Below are 25,542 nucleotides of genomic sequence, written 5' to 3'. Positions count from 1 at the left end.
ACTAAAGTGGCTGAAGTTTCATAGTGGCAGTTTGGTGTTCTTGTTTTTTGTTTTTTATTCCCCAGTGTTTGGACAGAAAAACTAGTAGGGGTTACAAGTGTAAGGAAAAATGGTTTGGTTGGCTTATATTCAGGTTTTTGTGTGAGTGTGCTCTTGATAGGCCTCTGCTGCTCCTGCTGCACGTAACGCTTATAAATAAATTATTTTGAAATATTTCTGCCCAGGACTGGTGTGAAGTGTTGCGATATTGAATGTCGTCCTGTACCAAAATAGAGCTCGTTTGGGCATCTCTTACGGATTTACCGTTTGCTTCAGGAGCGTTATCGTAGAATGGCCTAGACTGGAAGGGACCTCAGAGATCATTTAACTTATATCTATAAAACAGTTATCTCTGAGTATTCTTGATCTGATTAACTTCCACACTGGTGATGGGGCTTCTGTAATTGTCTGATCCACTCAGCCTGAATTAGAAAGCTTGTCTCTTTTTTTGACACAAAGATTATGTTGTGAACACTGAGAGAAAATATCTAATAATAGTAGCAAAATCATGCTTCAGAATCCATATTTTTGTATTTTTAAGAATCTTGATGTACGTTCAGTGGTCCTGAAAGTTTCGCACCCATACGTAACCTTTTTGGAGGTCAGCAGCTTGTCAGTGAGTAGTGTAGGAGAATCTAAATCTCTCTGGTCATGAGAGTTCTGGTCATGAGAGTGCTGCCTACCTGTGAGAGCACTTGCAAACGATGCCCTTTTTTATTTTGCAGAGTTAGAAGCGCTTTAGTGCAATCAAGAGAGAAAAAAGGGTAACGTCAGATACATTAATCTTTGCAAAGTTGCATTGGCTTTTTTATTTTTCCCTTTTGCACCCACTTGAGCCTGTTTTGCAATGATTGCAGGGAGCTGATCCAGGTGTGTTGAAGAGGGGTGTCTTACTTCTTCCAGCAGTAAATCTTTAACTGATTATGTGTAGCCTGCAAGAGGACTTGGTAAGGAGGGCTGTATCAGTTGCAGACAGTAGAACTTGCACATAACCATCTGATTTCCCCCACAGTCTTCAAGTTTTAGTGGGTTGGTACAGGTTGATGGAAAGAAATTTTATCAGTTTCAGACATGTGGAAGTGGTACGAAAGCAACCACCAAAGCTTTGTTCCTTTTCGATAGAATTTGAGATGTGAATGAAGTTGTTCTAATGAAGTCAAGCGTAAAAAGACCATTTGGAATCTCTAGTGTGTGGAGTGGCATGTCTTTTTTTAAAGACTAAGATAAATTTTTTTCCTAAGCGTAGTTAAGATGGTGAGAAATCTGCAAGGAAGGTGGGAAGCAAAACAAAAACGTAAACACTTTCTTCTGATGGGATTTTCTTGACCCATGTAATAAAGGATGATTGTGGAAACTTGGTGCTTTCGTACTGAAGTTAAAATATCCGTGTAAAAGTTTCCTGGAGAACAGTTGTGTGTGCTATTGCTTGCTTCCAACCTTTTTGTTAGAGCTGGGTGTGAAGACTTGCAGTTCAGCTATCTTCTGTTGTGAGCTGAGAATCTGCCCTCTTGAGGATTTGACTTTGTCTCTGTAGACTTTGGGAACATTCCTCGATGGGCTTTTCTCCCCTCATCCTATTACTTCAGTGTGTCTAGCCCCTCTCTCTTTATTGCCTTTGCTGCAGTTCAGGGCTGTGGCTCCGTGGGCTGACTTGTGAATGGAATGTGTTCCTTGTATTCCCAGACTTGTGAAATCACTTAATTAATTACTTGATTATCTAATGGTGTAGTTAAAAGAAGGGGGCACTAAGTTCAAAGTTAGTTCTTTGTTCTGTCACACAGACTTAAGGTGTGATGTTGGAAAGAGATGACTTAATGGTGGAGTTTTTTCTGCTGTGGTATGTGATTGTGTCATTTTGAGAAGCAGTTAGAGGTCTGTAGTGGTAAAGCAGCGCAGAAATCACAGAATCATAGCATGGCCTCGGCTGGAAGGGACCTTAGAGATCATTTAATCCAACCTCCCTGTCATGGGCAGGGACGCCTCTCAACTAGATCAGGCAACACGTGGGGACCAAACGGGAATGCTAATGCTTCTTAATAATTATTTAAAAAAGCTTAGATAAGGTCACCTATTTTTGAGTCGTGCCATTATGCCTCTGCTTCATCTTGAAAAGCACCAAGTGCTGAATAACAATCTTAAAAGCTCCAAAACAATAACTACTCAAACACCTCAAAAACGAAAAAAAGCCCAACCAAAAGAAAAAGCAACCCAAAAATCCAGCAGTCAACACAGGATGCACATTTGACATCTATGCTGAGAAAGCTGTAGCTTTATTTATTTGTGAAAAAAAACCCAAAACAATGCTAGATCCTGTTGTCCAGCATCTAATTTTATGGCTATATTTGTATTTTATCTTATTTTGGCCTTGGATAGCTTGTATTTACAAGTGAATTGTTGGGAGAGAGAAGGAAGGATGCTGTTGCACTATCTTCTAATTAGAGTGAAGCTAAGTATGATTACTTGGATGGAGTAAGGAATATGGACCTCTCATTTTGAACCTAGATCTGTGTATTAGTTAGTTTTGTTAGATAAAATAGACTGATTTCTTTGTGTTGCTTCTTTCTTAATAATAATTCCGTGGTTTTAGGTTCCTTAAACCCAAAAAAGTTGTGTAGAGTTGTTTCAAAATATGTAAAGCCTGTAACAGGAAGAAAATTTTGTTTGCCTTTTTTTTTTTAAGGATATTTACAACTAAGTAAGAATTAAAAATTAAAAGAAAAAGTAATGAGGAGGGGAATGTATTTGAAGTTGTAATTGAAAATCTGCACCAGCTTTCAGAGGCTGATGGGGACAATGATTTCTGGAAACTATGGAGGAATCTGTGTGACACAATGAGGGGGAAAGGCATTTCCATAATTCCTGAGGCTTTTCATGAGAAGGCAGAAAGGAAGGGGAAATGCTGATGAATGATATTTATGTTGCTGCTTAAGTATTCCTTGCCCAGGAGCTTGTGGTGCAGTTCTGCCAGGGAGAACTCTGAGGTACCTATGTATAAAAATAGTTTTCATATCATATTCCCCTGTATTTCCTGTGTGTTGGATCACCTCTGCTCCGCAATGGCCATGGCCTGTGATGAGGGAGAAGAAATCTCAGCTGTTTTTTTCCTAAAGGCTTTTTTATCCTTTCAGACTCCTTTCTCATTCTAGGAAGTCTGCTACTAGTGCAACAGAAAATTCTATGGCGTCTTCTACTTAAGTGTGTCTAATGAATTAAATTTAACTGATTAGCACTGTGGTATAAGAAAGAGCTGTTAGTAGCAGCCTTCTGAAAAATGGAGATAAGGCCTCCAAATTTAGTGGACAGAACTTATATAGGGAAGAGAGATCTCAACTGAGAATTACTACCTCTGCTTCCAGCCCTCGTGTCGTCCTTTGCTACTGTATGTGCTTGCTCACGTGTAAAACCTCTGTGCAGCTAATCAGATGCTTGAAATTCTACACTGGGTTTCATAGAGGCCTGATTTTAGAGATTTTGATTGAGGAACGTGGTAACTGTGGAAGGCAGGTCGCCGTCTAGTTGTGTGAATGGACATAATTAACATCTGGCACTAACGAGAAGTCTGGAATGTGTGGTAACAAGTAGTGAAGCTTTGTATTTCAGTTGTTACCTGGTCAGGTTTCTCAGTTCCTTTTAATCCAAAGGCTACCTGACTTGTTACCATAAAAATAAAGTTATGCAGTATTTTCATAGTAGTTTTATTTTACAACTGAACAAAAAATAGTCTGTGCTTTGAATGCTTTTTGAGCTTGTACTTCTTCTCATCTTTTTGTCTTCTCGTTTGCACATATATTTTCTTTTTAACTTTTGTATTGAATTGTTTTCAGTTATACCAGGCCACTTCCTGGTATCTTACTGACAACAGATTGAGAGGCTCTGCTGTAGCAAAAGCCTGGCTTGTACAAAAAAACCCTGATTTTTGCCTGCTTCTCCTTGTTCCAGGGGACCCTTCTGTAACTCATTTCTGTATTCACTTGCTGCTCTATGTATATAAGCTTTACTAGATAATGATCTGCTGAAACCAAAGGGAACGTTTTCAGAATCAGCTGTTCTCAAGCAGAGAGTGCGTGATGAGAAGCATTAAGTGTGTTGTTACAGTGCATGTAAATGCTTTTATGGGTTGAACACTGGAGCTCATACCAATGAGTTCCCACTATTATCCACCATTCCTGGCCAGGGCTCTTGAGGCTGTTCCTGAATTTGACTCTTTAGGCAGTAGAATGAAAAATAGGTTGAAGAATAGCTTTGGTATATTTTGCTCTGCAGGATTAGTGTTAATGCCCTGTTAAGTGTTTTCTAAACCAGACTAACAGCTGTTCCAAAGTCATCTTCTTCTGTTCTCAGACCAGTGTTGGAGGGTGTAAATTCACTCTGGGTAGCTGTCTTGTTGATAAAGCACATGCTGAGATTATTAATTAAACAGTAATTATTCAAACTTGTTTGTATGGTTGTCTGATTTGTATGATTTCACACATTTAGACAAGGTTGACAACTGAAGAAGCTACAAAATATTTCAGGAAGAGCCAAGTGTGTGAACTGCTGATAAAGAGAAGGTATTTCCTGCAGGTGAATTTTATAGAAAGAAAACTTAGAGAGCAACTTGATGAAAACTGGCAAAGTGTTACAAATGAAAAGAGCGACGCGACTGAGTTGTCAAAGGAATGCTGAGTCTTCTCTAGATTTCTCCGTGGGGCTTTACCCCGTAGTCGTCTTACAGGGTAATGCATGATTTGGCAGATCATGCTGAAGGTTCCAGGACTTTCAGATAAATCCTGAAGGATTCATGGTTCAGTCTATAAATCTTTTCTCCTGATACCTACCTTTTGCCCTCGGGAGCATCGGTGGTTTACCAGAGGGTGCTGAGCCTCAGTTTAGAGAACAGTTTGTGCCCTGAAAGCCGTGTGTTGTCAGTTGACCAACAGAAAAGTAGAAAATGGGGGGATGAATGGATAGACAGGAGCAGTGTTGCGTTAGTACGGATTGGCAGTGCTCTCGGGGAAGTAGGTGGGTTACACTTTGGCTAACCCCTCTGTGGGAGGCTGGCGCACAGCGACTGCCTCGGCATTGTGAGCCAGCGGCTCAGCATCGCAGAGGGCTGTGGAATTCTCTCTGTGTGTGCATTGGAGGAGTAACAAAATCCCCCGTGTCATGTTGCATTTCACTGATGTGTCTTGAGCAATTAAAACCAAGAATTAGAAGGATGTGCACCCAGAGAACCAGTGCTCTGTAAACCAAGGCTGCCTTGTGCTTTCCGTAGTTCTTTTTGTATTTTTCACACTTCCTTATTATACCTGGCTGCCCCAGGAAAGGTCCAGTGGGCAAGGATTTTTCTAGGAAATCTTTTGCCTTGCTGTCTGTACTCTGAATTTTCTTTCCTGGTTCAGCATCTCTCTGAAGAGTGGCTGTACAGATGTGTTACCGCATTATCCAGCAGAGTCCCATGTCAACATTGAATTAGCTTGCATTATCTTACCACAAATTCCTAACAGGTAGCTGAAACTTTTGAGAAGCTGCTACCTAGGTGGGGTTAGCAGGTGATATGTGAATCTATTAAGCAGAGGTGTTAAGACTTGCTTCTCTGAGTCACCTTAGCAGGAATCTGAAGCCTGATGAGACATGTGGAATAAGGTCATTTGTCATGAATTTGGTTTGGTTTCATTAAGCTGTTTTGTGGAACAAAGGACAGAGTGTCTATTCTGAAGCCATGTATCTGAGGAATCAGAGATTCCCTATTTTCTCCATTATCAGAGCCTGGAGCACATGAAGGAACAGGTGGGAAATCCTTATCAGGAGGAGGTCAGGGCTTTCAAGTTAAGGAGTTCTTATCTTCCCTGAGTTAATCTCTTACACAGTTATCAACTTTTTGAACTATGTATTAAAGCTTAAATGATTCTTGCTTTTGTAAAGTTACTGTGTTCTCAAAATTATTTGATATGTTCAAGAAGGGGAGTAACTTCTGCACGATGACAAGGAAGGGATGATTAATACTGCCTAGCTTTTCTAGGTAACTTTTCATCAGTGGTTTTCGTTTGCTTTGTAAAAGAGCTTGCTCGCAATATCCCTTTTAAACAGACACCTACAGAGAGGAAGCAACCCACGTGTTCCAGACTGGAGAATTCAGGTATGGGTTGAATAGATTCCAGGGTTGTAGCCACACTGTTAATCCTGTTTCTTATATGTGAAGTGTGTAGAAAAGAAAGATTGCTTTGAAAAGCAATGTAAGCTTAGTTTACAGTTGCATAATATGTGTAGTTATGAAGCCAAGTTGAGATAATGGGTTGCAGTCAGCCATTGGGTAAGAGAGTACTTTGAGTCTTCATCTTTGCCCCTTCTTTAATGTAGTTTGTCCTCCAGGGTCATATTCTTAAGAGCCATCTTTTTTCACTTCTGCATCTGGCTGAGAATCGATGAGAATCTCTCTGTCCAAAGCTGGCCAGCTATGGTTGAAGATGCTGTCAAAAGCTGGTTAAATTAGCTGCAAGCAGTGGAATAGGTAGGTAGGAATTAGAAAGATTTTGCTTTTGCCAGAGCTTACTGTGACTGAGGCATTGTTGGGTTGGTAGCCCTTACTAGGAACCTTTTTCCTCTGCTCTTGAACTTAAGCCTATTGACATAGTAAATTACTGTAATTCATGCCTACTCCAGCATGCTGTCATAGAGTTTAATAAATTATGTCAAATGAAGTGTCTCCTTCCTTTGTAACAACGCTTAAAATTGATGCATTAAATTTCTACAGCGCAATAAACTAACACGTTTTCTTTCCTTCCATGAGTTGTTCTAAGCAGGATCCAAAAGTGCTGAGCTAGAGTTTTGTTAATTTTGGCAGATCCTGCTGTGGTGGGAGCTGGACAGACAGGAAATGCAGGCCTCTGAGCTGATTCACAGAGCGAATTTGGCCTGTGATTCTTCTTTGGCTTAGTAGAGATGTCGTTCTGACTCGGGATAATTGGTGGTGCTCCTGGGTGTTGCGAAGAGGGAGGCACTGATGTCTCAAACGTGTGCGAAGCCGCATAACCTCCTGCGGGAGTGGCTCGACTGGTGTTCTGGTTGTGTCAAACAGCTGTGGGGGTGCCAAGGGAGGGAGCGGGATATTTTAAGGCCGCTTCTTTTTCTTGTATCTTATCAGATTTACCGGACTGGTTTTTTTCCCTTTTTGTCTTTTAGATTTGGCGAAGCCTCCAGCAAATGAATCGAGGGAACCGGAACAGTTTCTAATGGAGGCACCGCAGGGGAATCCGCTGCTGCTTTCCCACACCCTACAAGAGCTATTGAGCAAGGATAGTGTGCAGGTGGAGCTTATACCTGAGAAGAAGGGCCTTTTTCTGAAACATGTGGAATATGAGGTTTCCAGCAAGGTAACATGAACAACCATTGGTCTTAGTGAGAATGTATCCTCTTAAAAATATCTGTGCGATTCCTGTTGGCAAAGTCTTGACTGATTTGATAGGTATATCGGGTGATGCTGGGTTTGAGTAGACCAGTTACATGGGCTTACATTTAATGCAGTAGCTCTGTGCTTTCTTGATCTGGGCTCCTGCAGTGTGGAGCATCTTTTAACTGAGATCTGATGGATGATCTGCTGGTTTACTTGCTTGAAACTTGAGCTCTGTACAAAACCAGATGTGTAACATTGAAAACTGAATGTTTTTGTAACGGATTGGTGTAGGCAACTGGATATGTCAGACTCTTTCGAGCTAGTGAAGACATTATATTGGCAGTGCTAAACTTAAATCTCTTATAAACAGAAAAGGTACTGTAAATCGTTCTGCAATGTCTAGGCCACTTCTGATTTTTAGTTGTCCCAATCCTGACCAGTAGGTTCCTCTCTTGGTATAAAAGACTGGAAATGATGCATATTTTCCTATCCATAGAGTGGCTGGGGAAATAGCTCCCCGGTAGCTTCTGTGTGTTTTCTCAAGAAGGAAATCTGTCCTCCTCAAAGTAGATCACGAGCAATTTACATCTCCCGGGCCACCAAAACGTCAGTTATTGAGTAGCGCTCAAACGGTTGTAGTCTCTGTTATACTTATTCAGAGACACATTTGGGTCACTTGTCAGCGGTGACGTTTGGGGCTTGAGGTGGTTTAGATTGCTTGCCATGAGTTTGTTGAAGACTGCTGGGAGGGCGAAAGGACAGACACAGTGAAGGCTTCTGTGGGCTTTCTAGTACTTATTTTTGCCTGTGATTTCAGGGCACAGGACTTGGTGACCCCAGCAGTCTCTCTAGGTTTTGAATTTAGGAACTCATTACTGATTCCTTTCCGTTGCTGTTGTTTCTCCTACAGTTGTAGCTTCCACAAGAAAGCAGCATAGCTTGGCCTTGAGCTTCATCTGAGATCTGCAACGCAAATCAACATCAGATTGCAAAGCAGGCAGAGAGAGGCCCTGGGGGCTGTGTGTGTTGTGCTCTGGTTATGTGCCTCGCTGCTTTATTTTTGAAAGCAGTGGGTGATGTGCAATGCCAATGTAGTGAGAGTAGTGTTGTGTAGTCTTTCTTAGCTGCTCCAGTAATTGAATCTGTAGTAAAAGGATTTTTACCTCTGGAGTGTCTTGTTCTAGCTGCTGTCTTACTTCTTTTGGAATGAAAAAAACAGTTGCTTTGGCCTCTTCTGTGTATTGATCTAATAAATGCAGAGTGAGGGACTAAGATTTTTTTTTTTTTCCTTTTTTAAAGAAACTTTCAATCTTTGTTTCTAGATCTGACGTCAGTGAGAGGTCTCTCTCACGTGATGTTCGCTTAAAACATCAGTCATTTGGGCTAATGCTTAACATGATGTAAGACTGTTTTGCCACCTCTGGATATGAAACTGATTTAGAGAGAGTTTCTAAGAGCTCGAGCTCAGGGACTTGCAGTACTTCAAAAAAAGAGCTCTCCAGAGCGCTTTAAGAGTGTCGGCACTGTTTCCAAATGATCTGTCTAATTTGGAAGATAAAGAGTTAGAGAGAGTAATGGTATGGAACCATGGCAGATTTAGAGGTATTTGTGTTTTTTGGGGAAATTACTTCTTCCTCTCTATTTCATAGCCTCTTTCATCTTGTGTGAGAATGAAATCTGACGCTTTTAACTGAAAGTCTTATTCTCAGAAAGACTGTATTTGGTGGATTGACCCTGGCTGGCTGCCAGGTGCCCACTAAAGCTGCTCTGTCACTGCCCTCCTCACCTGGAGGGGGGAGAGAAGATATAATGAAAGGCTGGTGGGTCAATATAAGGGCAGGGAGATCACTTTGCAGTTACTGTGATAGGCAAAATAGGTTTGACTTGGGGGAAAACAATTAATTTATTATTAATCAAATCAGAATAGGATAATGAGAAATAAAAGCAAATCTTAAAACACTTTCCCCCATACCTCCCTTCTTCCCAGGTTCGACCTCACTCTTTTCTCTGCCTCGTTCCTGCAGTGGTGCTGGGAATTGGAGATTGCAGCCAGCTGATCACACGCTGTTTCTGCTGCTCCTTCCTCCTCAGGAGGAGGACTTCTCACACTCTTCCCCTGCTCCACTGTGGGGTCCCTCCCACAGGTGACAGTCCTCCACAAAAGTCAACATGAGCCCTTCCCACAGGCTTCAGTTCTTAACAAACTGCTTCCATATGGGTCCCCTCCTTCCCACCACGAGGCCTCCGGTGAGAAGAAGTATGCAGTCTCTGCAGTCTCTGTGTGTGATTCCTTCCTTTTGTTGTTAGTACAACTGAAAAGGGAAAAAAAAAAGGAAGTGCTACTGATTGTTCAGCCTGTGTATTGATTTATTCTCATCCCTTTCTTAACTGCAGAGATTCAGATGCTCAGTCTACAGGCGATACAATGACTTCGTGGTGTTCCACGAGATGCTGCTTCAGAAGTTCCCGTATCGTATGGTGCCGGCGCTTCCCCCCAAGAGAATGCTGGGAGGTAAAACTGGGTCCTTCTTGTTTTTTTGACTGGAGGGGTTGTGGGTGCAAGTATGATCAAGGTGATACTGCTGAAAATGAAAGTTTAAAATTTCAGAAGTCTTTACTTCTGCTTGGCTCAGAAAAAAACTTTGCGGTTATAATACATGATTTGGAAGTGTGGGTTATTGCCGTCCTAGAAGAAATTCTGTGTGGGTAAGATATTGGTGTAAAATTTCATTGGAGTTTCTTTCCATGGAAGTTCAGTATGTAAAGACCTTTTTTGTAAGATGAGAGGTGTAACTCTGCACAAGAACATGGCAGGGTTGCAGGTAGTGCTTTTTAGGAAAATGAGTTAAGGTGATCAGTGCTGTAACACGACAAGTGTAGAATTGCTGCTATACTGTTGACCAGATGTAGTACGTGTTGTTGCGTGGTGTTTTGTGAAGCGTTCAGAACAGATGTGTGGAAATCCTGTTGTTATTTATAACTAGTGAAGAGTAAAGAGTTAAAAAAATAAATCTGTAGTAAATGATTAATCTCAGTAGAGAGAGGATGCTAGAAAGAAGCTAATGATATGTACCATTTGTCAGGCCCTGGTACTTCCTTGCATTGCTGATGTGTTGGTATTTCTGTGCATTCACCAGTGCATTTCTTGCCACAGATATCATATGTTTAAGAAAAAAAACCTGACAGAATTAGTTCCTAAACTGTGCTAGGAGAACAGTCCAAAACTGTTAAGGGCAAAGAGTGCTTATTGGTTTTAGTCCAGTGATTCTGCATATAGACAAGCTGTGTAAGTGGTCTGAATGGAAACTGTGAACAGGAAAAAGGAAATGGAACAGGTAGCTCTTGTTTCTGAGTAGGTTAATGGACTGACACATGGAATTGCAGGACACAGGGTTTGATGGATTAGTATAGATACGTGATGCTTGTAATTTCCTTATTCTCAGAGCTGGCTGGGCAAGGCTGTGTGATTTTTATACTCGGTGTGCTCCACTAAGAAGTTATGGTCTTGTTTTCCTGATGGTCTGCTTTCATCCCACTGACAGATGATGAAATGCTGATAACCGGCTCTGAGCAGTTAGGAGGGTAACAGCAAACTGAGACAGACCACATGGGAGATGTTTAGATAACTTCAGAAATCTCAGCATAGGTTAAAGTATGAGCAAAGTGAAATCAAGATCTGCAACTCCAGTGACAAAAATAATTTGATAGGTGTTTCTGTACTAAGGATTGTTATAGAGAGTCCATGTAGCCATCAAACTCTTAACTTAAAACTGAGGTGAGAGGTTAATATGCTTTCATGATGTGAGAGTGTTGTCATGGGTAGGAGCATTCCTTTAACTTTTTCTGCTGTTTTCTTTTCCATCAGCCTAGTTTTGGTTTTTTTTTCTCATCTTTCCTGAAAAACTCCAGAAAATTTGGTTTGCTGCCTTGGTGCAGTATTGCCAGATTGAAATCCTTTCTGTTTTAGGAAGACGAGCAGAATTTTTTTGGCTTGACAAGTAAGGGCTCTGGAAGGATGTACTGCAGATTTCTATGCAGGTCTCCCAACGTACTTGATCTTGCATGAAGAAGATGGATACCGATCTTGAACAAACCACTTAAAGAACAAAAAAAAATAAACAAAACCCCCAAACATCAAACCACATACCTTTATTCTCCCTGTAGCTCTAGAAGTGTGGAGGAGGGACACATGAGGATACAGCACACTGAGGCTGTTCCTTCAGAATAGCGAGCAAAAAGCCCTTAATTCTTTGTGGGATGATCATGTTGCAAGTGACAGTGATTTCTGCAGTGGCAAGCAGCAGTGTGTCCCAAGGAGTCCCAAACAGACCGAGATCCCCTCTGGGAACCAGCTGTGGGATTGATTCAGAGGAAGAAGGATCTTTGTATTCTCAGAGTTTGTGAGTGGAGGCTTCAGACCTCAGATTGGGTTGTTTATCCTGCTTACCTGACCCACCCAGTGGAAATAACCACATGTAGGTATGTATGCTGGAGTTCAGCAAGATGTAAATAACCTCTTGAAGGAATATTTGTTCTCGTGGTGAATCCAAAAGATCTGTTTTAGGGAGCTGATGGACTATAGGTAACCATTCTTTGGTTGTATTGCAATACTTTGGCAAGGATTATAAGTACAAGGAAGCTGTTGGGCCGAGTGCTTTCTTTTTTCTTTCTGCGCAGCTGTACTCTGTGGCGCATTAATTGAAATCTGATGTTTCTTCCCATAGCTGATCGAGAATTCATAGAATCTAGGAGGAGAGCGCTGAAGCGTTTTATAAACCTGGTGGCTCGACATCCCCCTTTCTCAGAAGATGTACTCTTGAAACTCTTCCTGTCGTTCAGTGGCTCAGTGAGTATCTGTCAGCAATAGTCTTGAGTTTACATATCTTCCTGGAACTGCTTTGCTGAGCACGGAGTTCGGAATTGCTTTTGACCTATGCACTGTTGCTCTCCATGGTGAAGAGAATTTTCTCTCAATAGTGGAAGTGGATAGCTGGAAAGTGGAAGGTAATTCACTCAGTGCCAGGAGTATAGTATTTTGAAAATAACTGTTCTTAGGAAAATCTACGTTATGCTTTTACTTAAATTAAACCTAAGCCGGGTAAACTATATCTGCTAGGTTGTGCCTTACTACTGCAATATATCAGAGACCCATGTGATCTGCCTGTGTGTTACTTAGTTCCTTTGTGGTCATTTGATTCTGTATCTTCTCCAGGACGTACAGAATAAGCTAAGAGAGTTGGTCCAGGGAGTAGGAGATGAATTTATGACCTGCAGATTAGCTACCCAGGCCAAGGTAGGTCTATGGATTTCTTGCAAGGTATTATTCTGATTTAATTGGTGCTCTGCTGCAGATGGATCAATTACAGCATTTGTTGAGTGATGCAGACTTTGGGTAGGAACGAATTGTTTCCAATGACTGAAGGACTTTAAAACTTGTAATTTTATCAAAAAGATCAAATAAATATCTGACTCTTAAGGGCCTGATATTTCTAGCGAAATGCTGGGTCATGAATATGTTAAAGACTAAACAATGAATCTTGCTCGGAACATGTTCCTCAGTAATTACTTATACTTGCATAACAAACAAATGCACGTACAGTACAAATTAAAAGCTAATATGTAGACTGATGTCTTCCCCATGTGTTCATGCCCTCGTTCTATCTGTTGCCTTCTCCCTGTGGGAGAGTAATTTGAACTGTTACACGGAGAACTTAACTAACTTCTCTGTATCTGTTTATCCCGGTGGTTAGTACTATGGCAAGTTTTAAATATGCATTGACTGGGCTCATTGGGCAATTTTAAAGCAAGTTGTTCAGGTTCCTGCAACGCTAGCAGAAGGTTTTGCAACTGGAGCTTACTTCAGGCTTTTACCAGTGATACACAGGTCAAAAAGAGCTGAACTTTCCGTACCTGCTTGGCTTCACCGGGCTGGCAGTTACTGGTAGATCAGTAGATCAGAACCTGTGAGCTTGAAACCTCACAAACTGCATTTTAACTGCGTGGTAGAATGGCAGATTTTGCCAACTTTGTCTTCGCCCAATATTTGAACCTCTTTCTGCGCTGCAAATTAGGGGTATTTGTGTGGCATCTGACTTCGACACCTAATTGGTAAAGCTCATTTCTGCTCATTTGTCTACTAGTAATCTCTCTTGCACTTCCTCAGGATTTCCTTCCAGCTGACATACAGGCTCAGTTTGCTGCCAGCAGGGAGCTCATCAGAAATATTTATAATAGCTTTTATAAGCTTCGGGACCGTGCAGAGAGGATCGCTTCTCGTGCCATTGATAATGCCTCAGATCTTCTCATTTTTGGAAAAGAGCTAAGGTAGGTTATGAGGAAGATGATTTGCTAATGTGAACGTTTCTGCTGTTGTAAAGTTTACCTGCAAATGGTCTGGTAAAAATGGGTATTTCAATGGGTGCTGTGGGTCATAATAAAATCTTTCCTACCATAAATGAAGAAAAGACATGCTTTCCACTAAGGTTGTGTTTTGTGGAACAGAGGAAATTCAAATACCTTGACATTCAGGTACAGGTTTTCTTGCCTCTTCCCCCAGTATACACACAGCTCTGCATTTGTGGTTGTGCAGTAACAGCTCAGCACTTTGAGCTGTTGAGACAGATTTGAAACTCTGGTCTGCTCTCTGCAAATAAGTGTATCTACATAGTGGAATTTGTCTTCTAGATTTAAATACTACTTATCTCCTCCTAGTGCTTTGGGCTCAGACACTACACCTCTTCCTTCCTGGGCTGCTTTGAATAATAGCACATGGGGGACTCTGAAACAAGCCCTGAAGGGTCTGTCTGTTGAATTTGCACTTCTGGCAGATAAGGCTGTGCAGCAGGTGAGTTTTTTTCTTTTTCTTTTTTAGTTTATTTTTGTAAAATGAAGGAGATGCATTGCTGCCTTGAGTTTAGTCTTGAATCGTGAGTTCTATGGACGTAGGCACTTAAAGGGTTAAGAGGGAAATTGTAATCCAAACTCATGTCATGAGCCACCAGCCTGCTTGTTCAAGCTTGAATGAAAGACCTGGACCGTGTTTAAATGGGGAAAAAAAATGGTCAAGGGAAAGGAGGGAAAAGCTTGCTTTCCTTTGTAATTTCAAGTCATTATTGGACCAGTTGTACTACTATATGGAGCTGTCCAAAAGTCCTGTGTTGAATTTCATTAATCTGCTACAGAGAATCTAGAAGAACTTATTTCTGAATCAAATTTTGACATTCATGCACTTAAACATTATACGAGAGTCATTCAGACAGGAGCATCATGTTCCTCTGGAAGTGTGCTGTGATACAATGACTGTTAGAATAATGTGAGAACATGACAGTCTGGAAAGGAAAAGTAATAGGTCTGTCTTCACTTCATTTCATTGTGTTAAAATACTCAGTATGCTTTTATAAATCAGTCAGACCAGGTCTTTTTCTCCAGAGTTTATGCTCCAGTGTATCTATTGATAGAGGAAGAAAAGACAGTACTCAGTAAAATGAAAAAGAGTAGTGAAATTTGACTTGGTGTCTGATCTCTGCCTTCTGATGCATAAACTATTACAAGGAACATGCAGGTATTTACAGCTTTAATGGATTAGTTATCTTGTAAGCAGGAAAGATGAAAGATTGGAGGAATCTGCAAGAGCAAGAAATTCCAGGCAGAGAGAGCTGAAAGGGCTGACACAGGACTGTGAAACTAACTCTCCTTGGGTTATAATGATCAGTCAATTGGAAAAGCTGTTCCTGCTCCAGTCAGATCTTTGTTCTGCGTGCTGAACCCTCCAGTGCCATCTGAAAAAATTTTGATGCAGTTGTGTAAGCGTTGATGTGCCCTGGAGAATATAGGGGAGGGCCTGCATGGTGTAAGGATGTGAAGAACTGTGATGTCCGTTCTTGCCAGGCTTACGTAAAATGTACTTTTTCCTTGTTTTCTAGGGTAAACAGGAAGAGAATGATGTGGTGGAGAAGTTGAACCTTTTCCTGGATTTACTCCAATCCTATAAAGTGAGCTCTGCTGTTCTTCTGCCAATGAGAAAGTTGTTTAGAGCAAGTTTGTCCCCTTCAGAGGGTGTAACGCCAACTGGATGGAAAACTGTCTGGGAGGCCAGTTCAGAGGCAAACTGGGCATCTGGCAGAGGGCGGGGAGTAGCTGGCTCTGTAGCCTTACTGACTAGCTCATCTGGTGATGAGAACTTGCCAAGCAGCAAACTCTGCAAGAAATTTAAAAATATGACTGCTTGATCTATATGGATCAGCTAACTTATTGCCAGATTTGGCTGCTTTTGAGTGAGAGTCGTGCATTAGATTGCTGCTGATTTGCCATGGTGGAGACGTGAGTTCAGATACAAATGAAAGAATTTTGGTTAATATTATTTTTTCAGTCAAAGGCATTTTTTTAAATTATTTTTTATTTAGAAGAACCTGCTGAAACTATGTGGCAGCCTCTCCTGACATTTCCGGGCCTACACTGAAATAGAGGAATACTGTCAAGCTCTTACCACAGTTAATTGCCAGCACTCAATATTGAGAAGGACACAGAAGATAAGAGTCCTGATAAGATCTGAAATGTTGTCCGAAGCAATGCTCCAGATAGCCTCTTAAGCTTGCTGGTCTGAGTCCAAGAAGTTTTGTTTCTTAAATTCTTGGCTGCCAACATTTTTTTGGCCCTCTTGAAAACAAAGAAACAAAAATCTGCAGCATAGAAGTTACATCAAGTGTGACCAGTGTTTGCATTCCTGATGTGCGTAGCTTGCATGCGTGCTGTCTCCTCACTTCCACTAAGAACCTGGTTTTTTGTTTGTTTTTTTCCCCTTTTCCCACGAAGGACCTGTGTGAAAGACATGAGAAGGGGGTATTGCACAAGCACCAGCGAGCATTGCATAAGTACAGCATGATGAAGAAGCAGATGATGAGTGCCACTGTGCAGAACAAAGAACCGGAATCGGTGGAGCAATTGGAATCTCGGATTGTGGAGGTAGGGCAGGCGCCTGGGAGAGCAGAGGGTGGTACTGGACTTCTGTAACGGTGCTGCTACGTAGCTCAGTCGTATTTGCAGAAAGTTCTTAGACTGAAAGGGTAACTTGTACTTTGGGTAATTTGAGCTCACCTGCTGTGCCACACGGGAAAAGCTTTGTTTTCCTCAGTGCTTATTATGGCTCTTTGGCAACGTGTTGTTTGCAGGAGCTCTGAAAAGCAACAGTCTGCATGATGGAAAATGCAGTTGCTGTCATATCAAACAGGTCCAGGAACTGCCTTTTTAGCTTTTTAGTCTGCATCTGAATTGTTAGTATGGGGAGGGATGCTGTTTTCTCCTGCTGCAAGTGAACCTCCTTGGCACCCTCTTCCTGACAATCTGTTTCACTGAGTTCCTCTTCTTTCAGCAAGAAAATGCTATCCTAACCATGGAGCTGCGGAATTACTTCTCTCTGTATTGCCTGCATCAGGAGACACAGCTTATCCACATCTATCTGCCTCTCACATCTCACATTTTGGGGGCTTTTGTCAACTCCCAGATCCAGGGTCACAAAGAGGTGAGTTGTTTTGGACTGTATTCTTTTTCTCAAAATATGAATGAGAATTTGAATGTAGTTGTTCTGCCCATGGGCCTCCCTCCTCTAATCATCTGTCCAGCTGGGCTCTTTCATAAGAAGTCACCTAAGGTCTTTCCTTAGTTTGGGGTGAGGATCAGGGTTGGCCTCTATCCCCTCTTCTGTGTCTTCTCAGCAAGTTGCTCTGGTTTTCTTTTTTTCCTGTCTGATCTGCAGATGGCTTTAGCCTATAGATAGTTGAAGAAGACTCAACCGTTTTCTGTAACAAACGATGTCTGTTTGCTAGATGAATCACAGAATCATAGAATGGCCTCGGTCAGAAGGGACCTTAGAGATCATTTAGTCCAGCCTCCCTGTCATGGGCAGGGACGCCCCTCAACTAGATCAGGCAACACATGGGAACCGAACTGGGACTGAACCTAGGACCTTGGTGTTATCAGCACCACGCTCTAACCGACTGAGCTAACTGGCCCATGAATCTGGTTTTTGTTTTGCTACACAGAAATTACATGACAAAGAACAACTTCCTGGGTTTTGCTCCCTCTTGTTAACCCCTAAATATGACCTTCAGCATTCCCTACATAAAGACTTTCTGGCATTAGTTATATGAGAAAAGTCTGTCCTCCTTCAGCTCACTTACTTCCCTTCACTGAAGAAATTTGACCAAGGTATGGGGAATCTCCCTTCCATACCTGCTCAGTAAAACGTTCAGAGAGCTGCGTTACAGCACCAGCCTAAAAGGGACAATCTGGGTATAGTGGACTTCCCCAAAGTACTTTGAGTTCATGTTGTACTTTGGAGTACTCTGAAACTGCTGCTAAAATACAGTGTGGTGAGACAACTACCTACTGTCATGTCTGTTTTGTGTCTTTTTCCACTCACAGATGAGTAAAGTTTGGAATGAACTGAAGCCGAAGTTGAGCTGCCTCTTTGTGGGGTCTAGTAATGTGCCAACTCCACCATTGTCACCTCCGGAGGGAAACTTCTTCTCCAATTAATGCTCTGAGCATCCAGCGTGGAGCAAGAAGTGCAATCAAGGAAGGGGTGGGACCTCTACCTCCAGATGTTAGAATGAATCCTCCAAACAGCTATTTTTTTATTTTTTGTATTTTAATACTGCTGCTTTGAGCTGCTCTCTGATTTAGATAGACTGGATGTGGGGCAGAACATACGAATATAAAGACAATCTCTTAAATTTTGAAATGCTCTGGGGCAGAGCTGATGTTCATTATCCTGCAGACACTTCATGGGGGCAGGGTGTGACCTGGTGCAGCGAGTGCTGCAGTGTTGTTGCTGATGCCTCTGCATCTTGTACTAACGATCCTCCAGTAATTATTTGCAAACACACTGACATATCCCTGCGTCTCTGAAGTGCAGAGATGAACAGAATGTGTGAAATGCTTGTAGGAGAAATTTTTTAAGCTTGGGAGGGCCTGTGTTAGGGGCATATGTGCATAAGGAAAGGTGAAAGTCATCTCCCATCCCACTGAGAGGTGTCTGGATTTGATTTCTTACCGCTAGACATCAGCACAAAAGATGCAAATGAAGCTGGATTCACTAACCCAGCCTGGGAGGGGTTCCTGCTGCGGTGGGACTGATTTCCCCAGCGAGGCCAGGCAGGCTGCCTTGGCAGCGTGTTTCAGTTCACAGTTGCGAGGTGGCCTAGGCACTGGCTAATATTTTTTTTTCAATTTAGGGCCAAAGACAGCTGGGTTCAGGAACTCCGAGGAGTTTGCCTGGCATAAATGAGAAAATAACTAAACACTCCTTCATTGTAAACCACTCTGAGGAGCGGGACAGCTACAAGGTAGCTTGTTTATTTTGTTCTGGAAGTTCTGATATCCATCTGCTGAGTAGCTGTTTAGGACTGTTGGAGAGCTGCTGACCCAAAGGCTGGTGTTTTCTTTGGTCTGGAATCAGATGAAGTATCCTATTACACCAGCAGGCTGGGACACAATGCTGAGAAAGTGCATTAGCAAAAAAATCAGTATTTGTCAGGATGTTACTGTCGTTCTTTCTGTTTGTTTTCTTGGCTGTGGGTAGCACTGAAGTGTGTTTGTGAAGGAGAGAAGACAATTAAGTGACAGTTCTCTATCTCTAAAATTAGCACGGTCCTTGGTAATGGGGTTTCCAGAATGATTTGTGATTGTGATAAAGGGACTAAACTTTCTCAGTGTTTTACTTTTTGTATCTCGGGTGACTTTTCCTCAAGAAGCAAAGGGTAGGGGGAGGAGAACTTGCATGTCATCTTCCTTAGGGGAAATTGTGAATATCCTCTGTAAAGAAACTGATAATTGAAGAAAATGCAAACCTACACAGCAAAACCCTACCAAACAGGACTCCCCTGAATCTAAGTTCTCTGGGGCCGAAATAGCTGCCAAAGGGGAATTTGAGATGTTGCTTCTTAGCATTTTCTTTGAGCGGATGAACAGGAAGCACGTTAACAGCGATGAGTGCTCACTGTCAAACTGGAACTGTTACAGTATTTTCCCATTGGGGAACTTCCCCATTAGCAGGAAATATATTTAAATCCTCCAATCCCAAATGCTTTTTTTGTTGTTTTTTTTCTAATTTTGAAAATGCAATGCGACATGAAGCTTTTACTAGTCCAGGTGGAAATTATGGGTTAGTTTCTTCAGCTAGGAGCAAGTCACTCGCCCGGTTTCATGTGACTGGCATAACCATTGCACGCACCCCTCAGAGCGGGGTAAAGTGCGCTTCTGCAGGTGAATGTCTTGGGTTCTGAGCCTTGAGGAGTGTGTAGGGTGTCTTGTTTAACAACCTTGTTCAGAATGCATTATTAAGAGCTTTTTATAGCAATTCACGTCAGCCATTCTGAGTCTTTCCTACTGCATACTGGCCTTGTCCGGTGAGACAGATTTACTGCAGGTGGCTGTGGTGAATGCAATTCTCTCTCCTGAAGATTTCCAAAATGATGCAGAAGTGATTCTGCTCACAGGCCAGAACAAACTGGCTGGGGAGGGAAATGTTTCTACAGAACAGTAACAAGAAAGTATCCCAATAATGGCACAGAAATTTTTCTGCTTGACCTTGTCTGGATTAGGAGGATAAGTTTGTGGTTAAAGTGCAAAAAGCATGTTGCCCTGTTAAGTGCTTTTCACTCCTAGCATCTGTAAAGGTGCTGGCAGGTTATGGCCTGTCATTTGCTGAGTCTTAATACCCATCCTCTCTCATTTAGCTTTGTTTGCCTGATGTGGTGAACAGTCAAATTGAGAAAATAGTCTGTTTTGGGGCAAGATCTGGATGGATCTTCTACAGATGGGATAGATGGCTGGGCTGTGTTCTGTAAGAGCTGAGTACTAGCTGGAATGGAGCTCTGTGCTTGTCACATTTAGGAAAAATAGAATTCTGGATTTATTTAAAAATGAAAAACAAAGCCCCCCAAACATCAAAACTACCTTTGGACTTCAGACCAACTCCTCTTTCCTGTTGTCCTTCAAAGCAAGAATTCTACAGTCCAAATACAGAGAGTATAGTAATAATAGACACCTCATGATGTATAAAGAGACTGGAATTACATTGTTTTGGGAAAACACCCATTCCTCTGTTGTCAGCCCTTGCTTCTTTGAGGAGAACTGTTTTGGGGATGGGGTATTCTTGTTTTGAGGTACTCTGTTCACCTAGTATTTTGAGAACAGAAGCCTAGTGTTCTCAGAGCTGATACAGCTCCTGGGACTTCTAGAGTTTATTTCATACTGGACTGTCAAGTTCCCATTTCATTCCTAAACATACATATATCGTACAGCCTGTAGTTTGCAAACCTTGTTTTGGGTGACTGGACAGCGTGCAAACAGCACTGTTATCTTTACCTCGATAGGTGAGGGATTTCCTTACTCTGTGTGTTCTGTTTAGTTTAGGGATCTGTCAGACAGGGGATATATCTCTCTTCCTCTAGAGGAATGCAGCAGGGAATCAATCAAGATGACTTCAGTTGTCTGTCTCCCCAAGGCAATGTAAGGAAAACAGTTCTGGTTACCTCCATGCTGTTGCTTTCTGCCGCAGACAGCCTAGCTACACGTGAGGGTGAGAACAAGACTTCATGAAGTTGGTTCCATTGCTAGTAACTGGGTAGATTGCACTAAACACTAAACAAAACCAGAAGGCTAACTGGAGAGTGCATGCTGCCTGCCCAAGAACTGATGCTCCTTGAAGATGTAGTGCCAAAGAGTTAACGTGCCTTCTGGAGTGGAAGCTTTCTGTGTATTGCTTGTAGTCGTGGGGGCTGTGACGTGTTCAAAATGATAGAAAAGGCCTACAATCTTCCTGTCAATGTCTCTGTCAAATGTGTCGTGGAGGGACCGGGGTAGTAAATAGCGGAGAACCTGAAATGTTGCCTGAAAACTGCTTTATCAAAAGGGCTATGTGTTCTTGTCATTCTGGAGGTCTCCTCTGGTTCGGGCTGTGAAGTGGCAATACACTGCTTTTTGACCAGTATCATGTGTTGAAAGGCTTCCAGGCTGTATTGACAGCACCACCTTAATCTTTGATCGCTCTTTCCCTCTCCTTCCGTATTCCTTGCAAGTTGTTCCTCCTAAGTTGTCACATTTTCAGCAGTGCCTTGTTGCATTCTACTGCTTTCACTTTTCTATCATGCAAGGGTGTAATTTCTGGAATTTGTAACAGGCTAATTTACAATCTTCAGTTTGTGCTGTTTCCTAAAAGACAAAGATCACCAGCTGGGGACAATTCACTTAAAACATCCCAGTCTCCACAACTGCAGCAGGAGCAGTAACATCACTGCTCTTTGACACGAGCTAAAAGTCAGTGCTGGTGAAAGCATCGAAGGGACTACAGAAGAAGGGATAGCAAACACAAGTGCAAGCCTGAGCCATGCTTGTTCTTTTCCCACTTACCTGGTGGAATAGAAAGTAACTTGCTCTATCACCATGTGCAGTTTAGTTTCCACCAGGAGATAAATCAGGGTAACAGATACTGCCTGCCAGTCCCTCCCTTTCGTACCATACATCTGTTACAAGCTCCCTGTCCCCTTGTGCTTATATTCTCTCCTACTTGCCTCAAGTCATTCTCTCCATTAGAACAGCCAGAAACCCTTACTGCTATGGAAGAAGCAGAATATAAAAAAAACCCACCTCTGTAAATAATTCAGTGTGCAGCACAAAAGGAAAAGCAAGACTGTAAGGTGTTAACTGTTATCCTTTAAATCTGAGCTGTGGCTTACTGAGCATATGAAGCAGGGCATTTTTGAGTGGTATAAATTATTCAGAACTGCTGGAGGGTGACAAGAAATGACAATCTTGTTTGGAGGGTGTGAATTTTGCCTGCCTGGAATATCCTCTATCTTTGCTTTGCTCAAATAGCCTTATGTATGAAGCACTTTATCCAAATGCAGGAATTAAAGAACTATTACTACAGCTGGTAGACTGGAAATGTTTACAGATCCTATATTACATTCCAAGATTCTATCTGTAAGTGTTATATGTGTTTGTAAAAGTGTTTAAAAAAAAAAAACAACCAAAAAACCCAACTTGTGTAAGCAGTTACATCTGTGATGTGTTATTTCTAGGGCAGTTTGATTTAACGTTTGGTGCCCAGTGTGCTGAGTTGGGCTGACCCAGGTGCTCAGCTGGTCCCCTGCTACTGATACCCAGGAAAGCTTGTAGCTCTGCAACACAGCCTTGCTGAAAGTTGATTTTCTGTTCAATGTATTTTCACCTGAAATGCTCCAAACAGTTCAAGTTCCCAGCAGGAGCTGCAAGGGTTGAAAGCAAGACTCCAAGAATGTCATATATCTACATCTGAGTTCTGTGGGTTTTTTTTTTAACTCCTACAGCCTTCAGTTGGAAAATCCTGAAAGGATCTCTACTAAACTTTTCAAAAGGCTTTCACAGCTTGTCCCAGGGAGGTAATGCTAATGGGGAATGGTAAGGACAAGTGGAGCAGAGGAAAGTGGCATAGAGAAGATAATGATTCTGCTGCATCACCGTCCTGTTCATGTTTCTGTGAACTGAAGCCAACTCCTGAAAGGCCCTTAAAGTCTAGAAGGTTGCTGGCGGTTTACAATAAAACAACACGTGCTTTTACCAGAAAATAATTTTTAATATTTTAAAAACATTTCTAACCATGAGGGAAAAGCCTAAACAAACAAATTAGTCATCTGCAGAGAAAAGGATGAACATTAAGTTTTAAATTGTGATCATGTAACTACTCAAGTATACCATGGTCAGGGACTTCACGGTGTGGAAAATCTAGTTACTTTTATTTCTGCTCTAAGAAACCCAGTGACACTTCCCAGTGACACGGCAAATAAATCTCCTTTGCTGGAGTGTTGAGAAAGGAGACCCTTATAAATAGTACTTGGGAGTGTTCTAGCCCAATGTGGGCAGCAGCACGTGAATTGAATGCTTCTGTTTTCTTAAAGTTCCTCCACTTCTTTCAGGGTGTGCTCTAGGATTGTGTCTTGTCCCTGGAACTTAAAATAGCCACGAAACAACTTTTTCTGAAGCAGTAGGGGAAACCAATAGATATCATCTGCCCACATGCGACTGAACGGCACCTCATCCAGCTGAAACCACTGCGGACGCATTTCTGGTGGGAGAAAACAAAAGTGCTTTGCATGAGACTTTCTTTTAGGGTTTTTTTGCTGCCTAGACTTGAAATATCTGTCAACCAGCAGCTTCCCTCTGCAGCCCAGCTGCCTGCCTTCTCAGAGGGATTTTGTCACAAATACTTCTGCATTTCTTAAGAGCAATACTGTCTCAAAAGAGAATGCACATCCTCCCTTCCCCTCCACTAGCAACCTACCATCACTTTCTGTTGGCTCTCCATGAAAATGATCTGCCCGGAAGATGTGAACTTCCATGAGTTCAGAGTTGCCTACAAATTCAAACGTGATCTGACCCATCTTCTGCAAGGTGTCCACGGTCAGTCCGCTTTCCTCCAGGAGCTCCCTGCACAAGGAACAGATTTCTTTACATGAAAGTGAACAGTGGGAGAACAAAAAAAAAAAATCAGTTGGTACCTTCACTTGCTTGTTCAAAACATTTCCAGTGAACCAGAGGTGAAAATTACACCTGTGAAACAGAGCAGGGCGCAGTGGAGTTGTGTCTGGCACCAAACTATTAGCCTGCTTACACCACAGCAGAGCCACGTCAGGCTGGCTTGTGTGTTATTACAAGCTCCTAAAGGCTGGTAGGAAAATAATCTATGAGGGAAGGGGAAAATTCAGGAAAAGGTCTTGATTAGTGTAATTTACACTCCCTGCAACGTGATCTCTGAGATTAGTTAGAAGTGTGCTAATGCTTATGTGATTACAGTCAGATGTGGCCTAAGAACTCAAAAGATACTCTTCACTCAGGCAAAAGGCTTTGCTGACATCAAGCAAAATCTTTTAGAACTGTTGGGAAGTGGGTAATAACACTAGAACACTTGTACTTGCTACAACACAAGCTACTTCTGAGGCTAACTGAAGCTTACTTAAATAACGCTACACACTACATAACATTTGCACGCAGAGCATTAGGAATATCATTGCCCCTTCAAATGCCGTATAAAAATGCAAAGCAATTGTGTAGACTTTCTGCTCCTTGGAAGTACATTTAGCGTAACGAGAGGCTGGCAAGACTTTTAAGAGCACTTTCAGCGACTTGCTAGACAGCTCTTTTCCAGGCATCACCATGCACGGCTACTTGAAGCACATTCAATTATTTTCTCTGTTTATGCTATGCACTTAGGGCTTTTTTGTTTGTTTGTTTTTTACCTACCTCTAACAGAATCAGCATAGCTTCAGGTTAGCTTTGTTTTTCTAACACAGAAAAATAAGGGATTCTTTGAAACAGCGTATCTTCAGTTAAGGTTAATAATTAATGTAGTTGCATATTTGGCAGTAAGTTAACAATTTAAAAACATAATGAAAATTATCTTTAAGGCTCCAGCTTTCTTTGGCATCAATTTCATGGATCCTATCCTTCAAAATTATATCCCAACTTAACGTCTTAGCTAATTTTAGTTTATCTTCCCAAGGGCCAATGTCTAAAATAGAGGCACTTTTCCAGCAACTAAACTAAAAGCCTCATTTTATAGGCTGCAATAATTGAACAATAAATCACAAGCCTGCTATGGTTGTCCAAGCACTTAATCTGTCAGCTGTTTGGCTCTGTATATAGTTAAGTGGAAACATTACAGGTAGCAAACTAGAAATAATGAAGTAGCTAAATGCTCCCCTTACAAGATGTGCCACTGAGCAGCCGTGGGTACCCAAGCACTCACCAGAGTTATATCATACCCGGTGGAGGATAGAAATCTCACTGATAGAGGAGACTTTTCACGTTCCAGCCCAATATTTAACTACCTGTGCTGGGAGGTCACTTCACCCCTTACACCACTGCAAATCCAACTGAGGCAGCGCAACGTGGCGTAATACCTCAACTCCGAACATGGAGCAGAGGTGGCGCAAGCGAAGTTTGATGTGGACTGTGCGACACCTGAAGGGCAGCTGCACCCTGAGCCTTCTCCTGGGAGAGGCAGCACTGCCGCAGGGGTGTCCCTGCCAGGGTGTGGGCTGTGTGCCCAGCTGGCTCTGGGCGCTGCTTTTCCTGCTCAGTTGACCTCAGCAGGA

The 25,542-nt window shown here is 42.1% G+C and overlaps 2 protein-coding genes across 2 annotated transcripts in view; one reads left to right on the top strand and one right to left on the bottom strand.

Moving 5' to 3' along the window:
* The first annotated feature begins 7,205 nt into the window (after window positions 1-7,205).
* On the top strand, window positions 7,206-18,031 carry SNX8 (sorting nexin 8). Its single transcript, XM_009872434.1, has 10 exons — window positions 7,206-7,391; window positions 9,806-9,923; window positions 12,136-12,257; window positions 12,624-12,704; window positions 13,575-13,735; window positions 14,123-14,255; window positions 15,334-15,402; window positions 16,223-16,372; window positions 16,779-16,928; window positions 17,831-18,031. The coding sequence occupies exons 1-10, from the start codon at window positions 7,251-7,253 to the stop codon at window positions 17,942-17,944; spliced, it is 1,239 nt and encodes a 412-aa protein (XP_009870736.1). The 5' UTR covers window positions 7,206-7,250; the 3' UTR covers window positions 17,945-18,031.
* Window positions 18,032-23,340: 5,309 nt separating this feature from the next.
* NUDT1 (nudix (nucleoside diphosphate linked moiety X)-type motif 1) overlaps window positions 23,341-25,542 on the bottom strand; it is a 3,457-nt gene continuing 1,255 nt past the window's right edge. Inside the window, exons 2-3 of the mRNA XM_009872433.1 lie at window positions 23,730-23,875; window positions 23,341-23,513 (exon numbers count right to left, since the gene is read on the bottom strand). Coding sequence (XP_009870735.1) covers window positions 23,341-23,513; window positions 23,730-23,875 — 319 coding nt within the window. The remainder of the gene's footprint in view (window positions 23,514-23,729; window positions 23,876-25,542) is intronic.

The sequence above is a fragment of the Apaloderma vittatum genome, unplaced genomic scaffold (genome assembly GCF_000703405.1).
Source record: "Apaloderma vittatum isolate BGI_N311 unplaced genomic scaffold, ASM70340v1 scaffold3337, whole genome shotgun sequence".
NCBI classification, from domain to species: Eukaryota; Metazoa; Chordata; class Aves; order Trogoniformes; family Trogonidae; genus Apaloderma; species Apaloderma vittatum.
The sequence above is the reverse complement of the archived record's forward strand: the minus strand, read 5'-3'. Positions and strand labels throughout refer to the sequence as shown.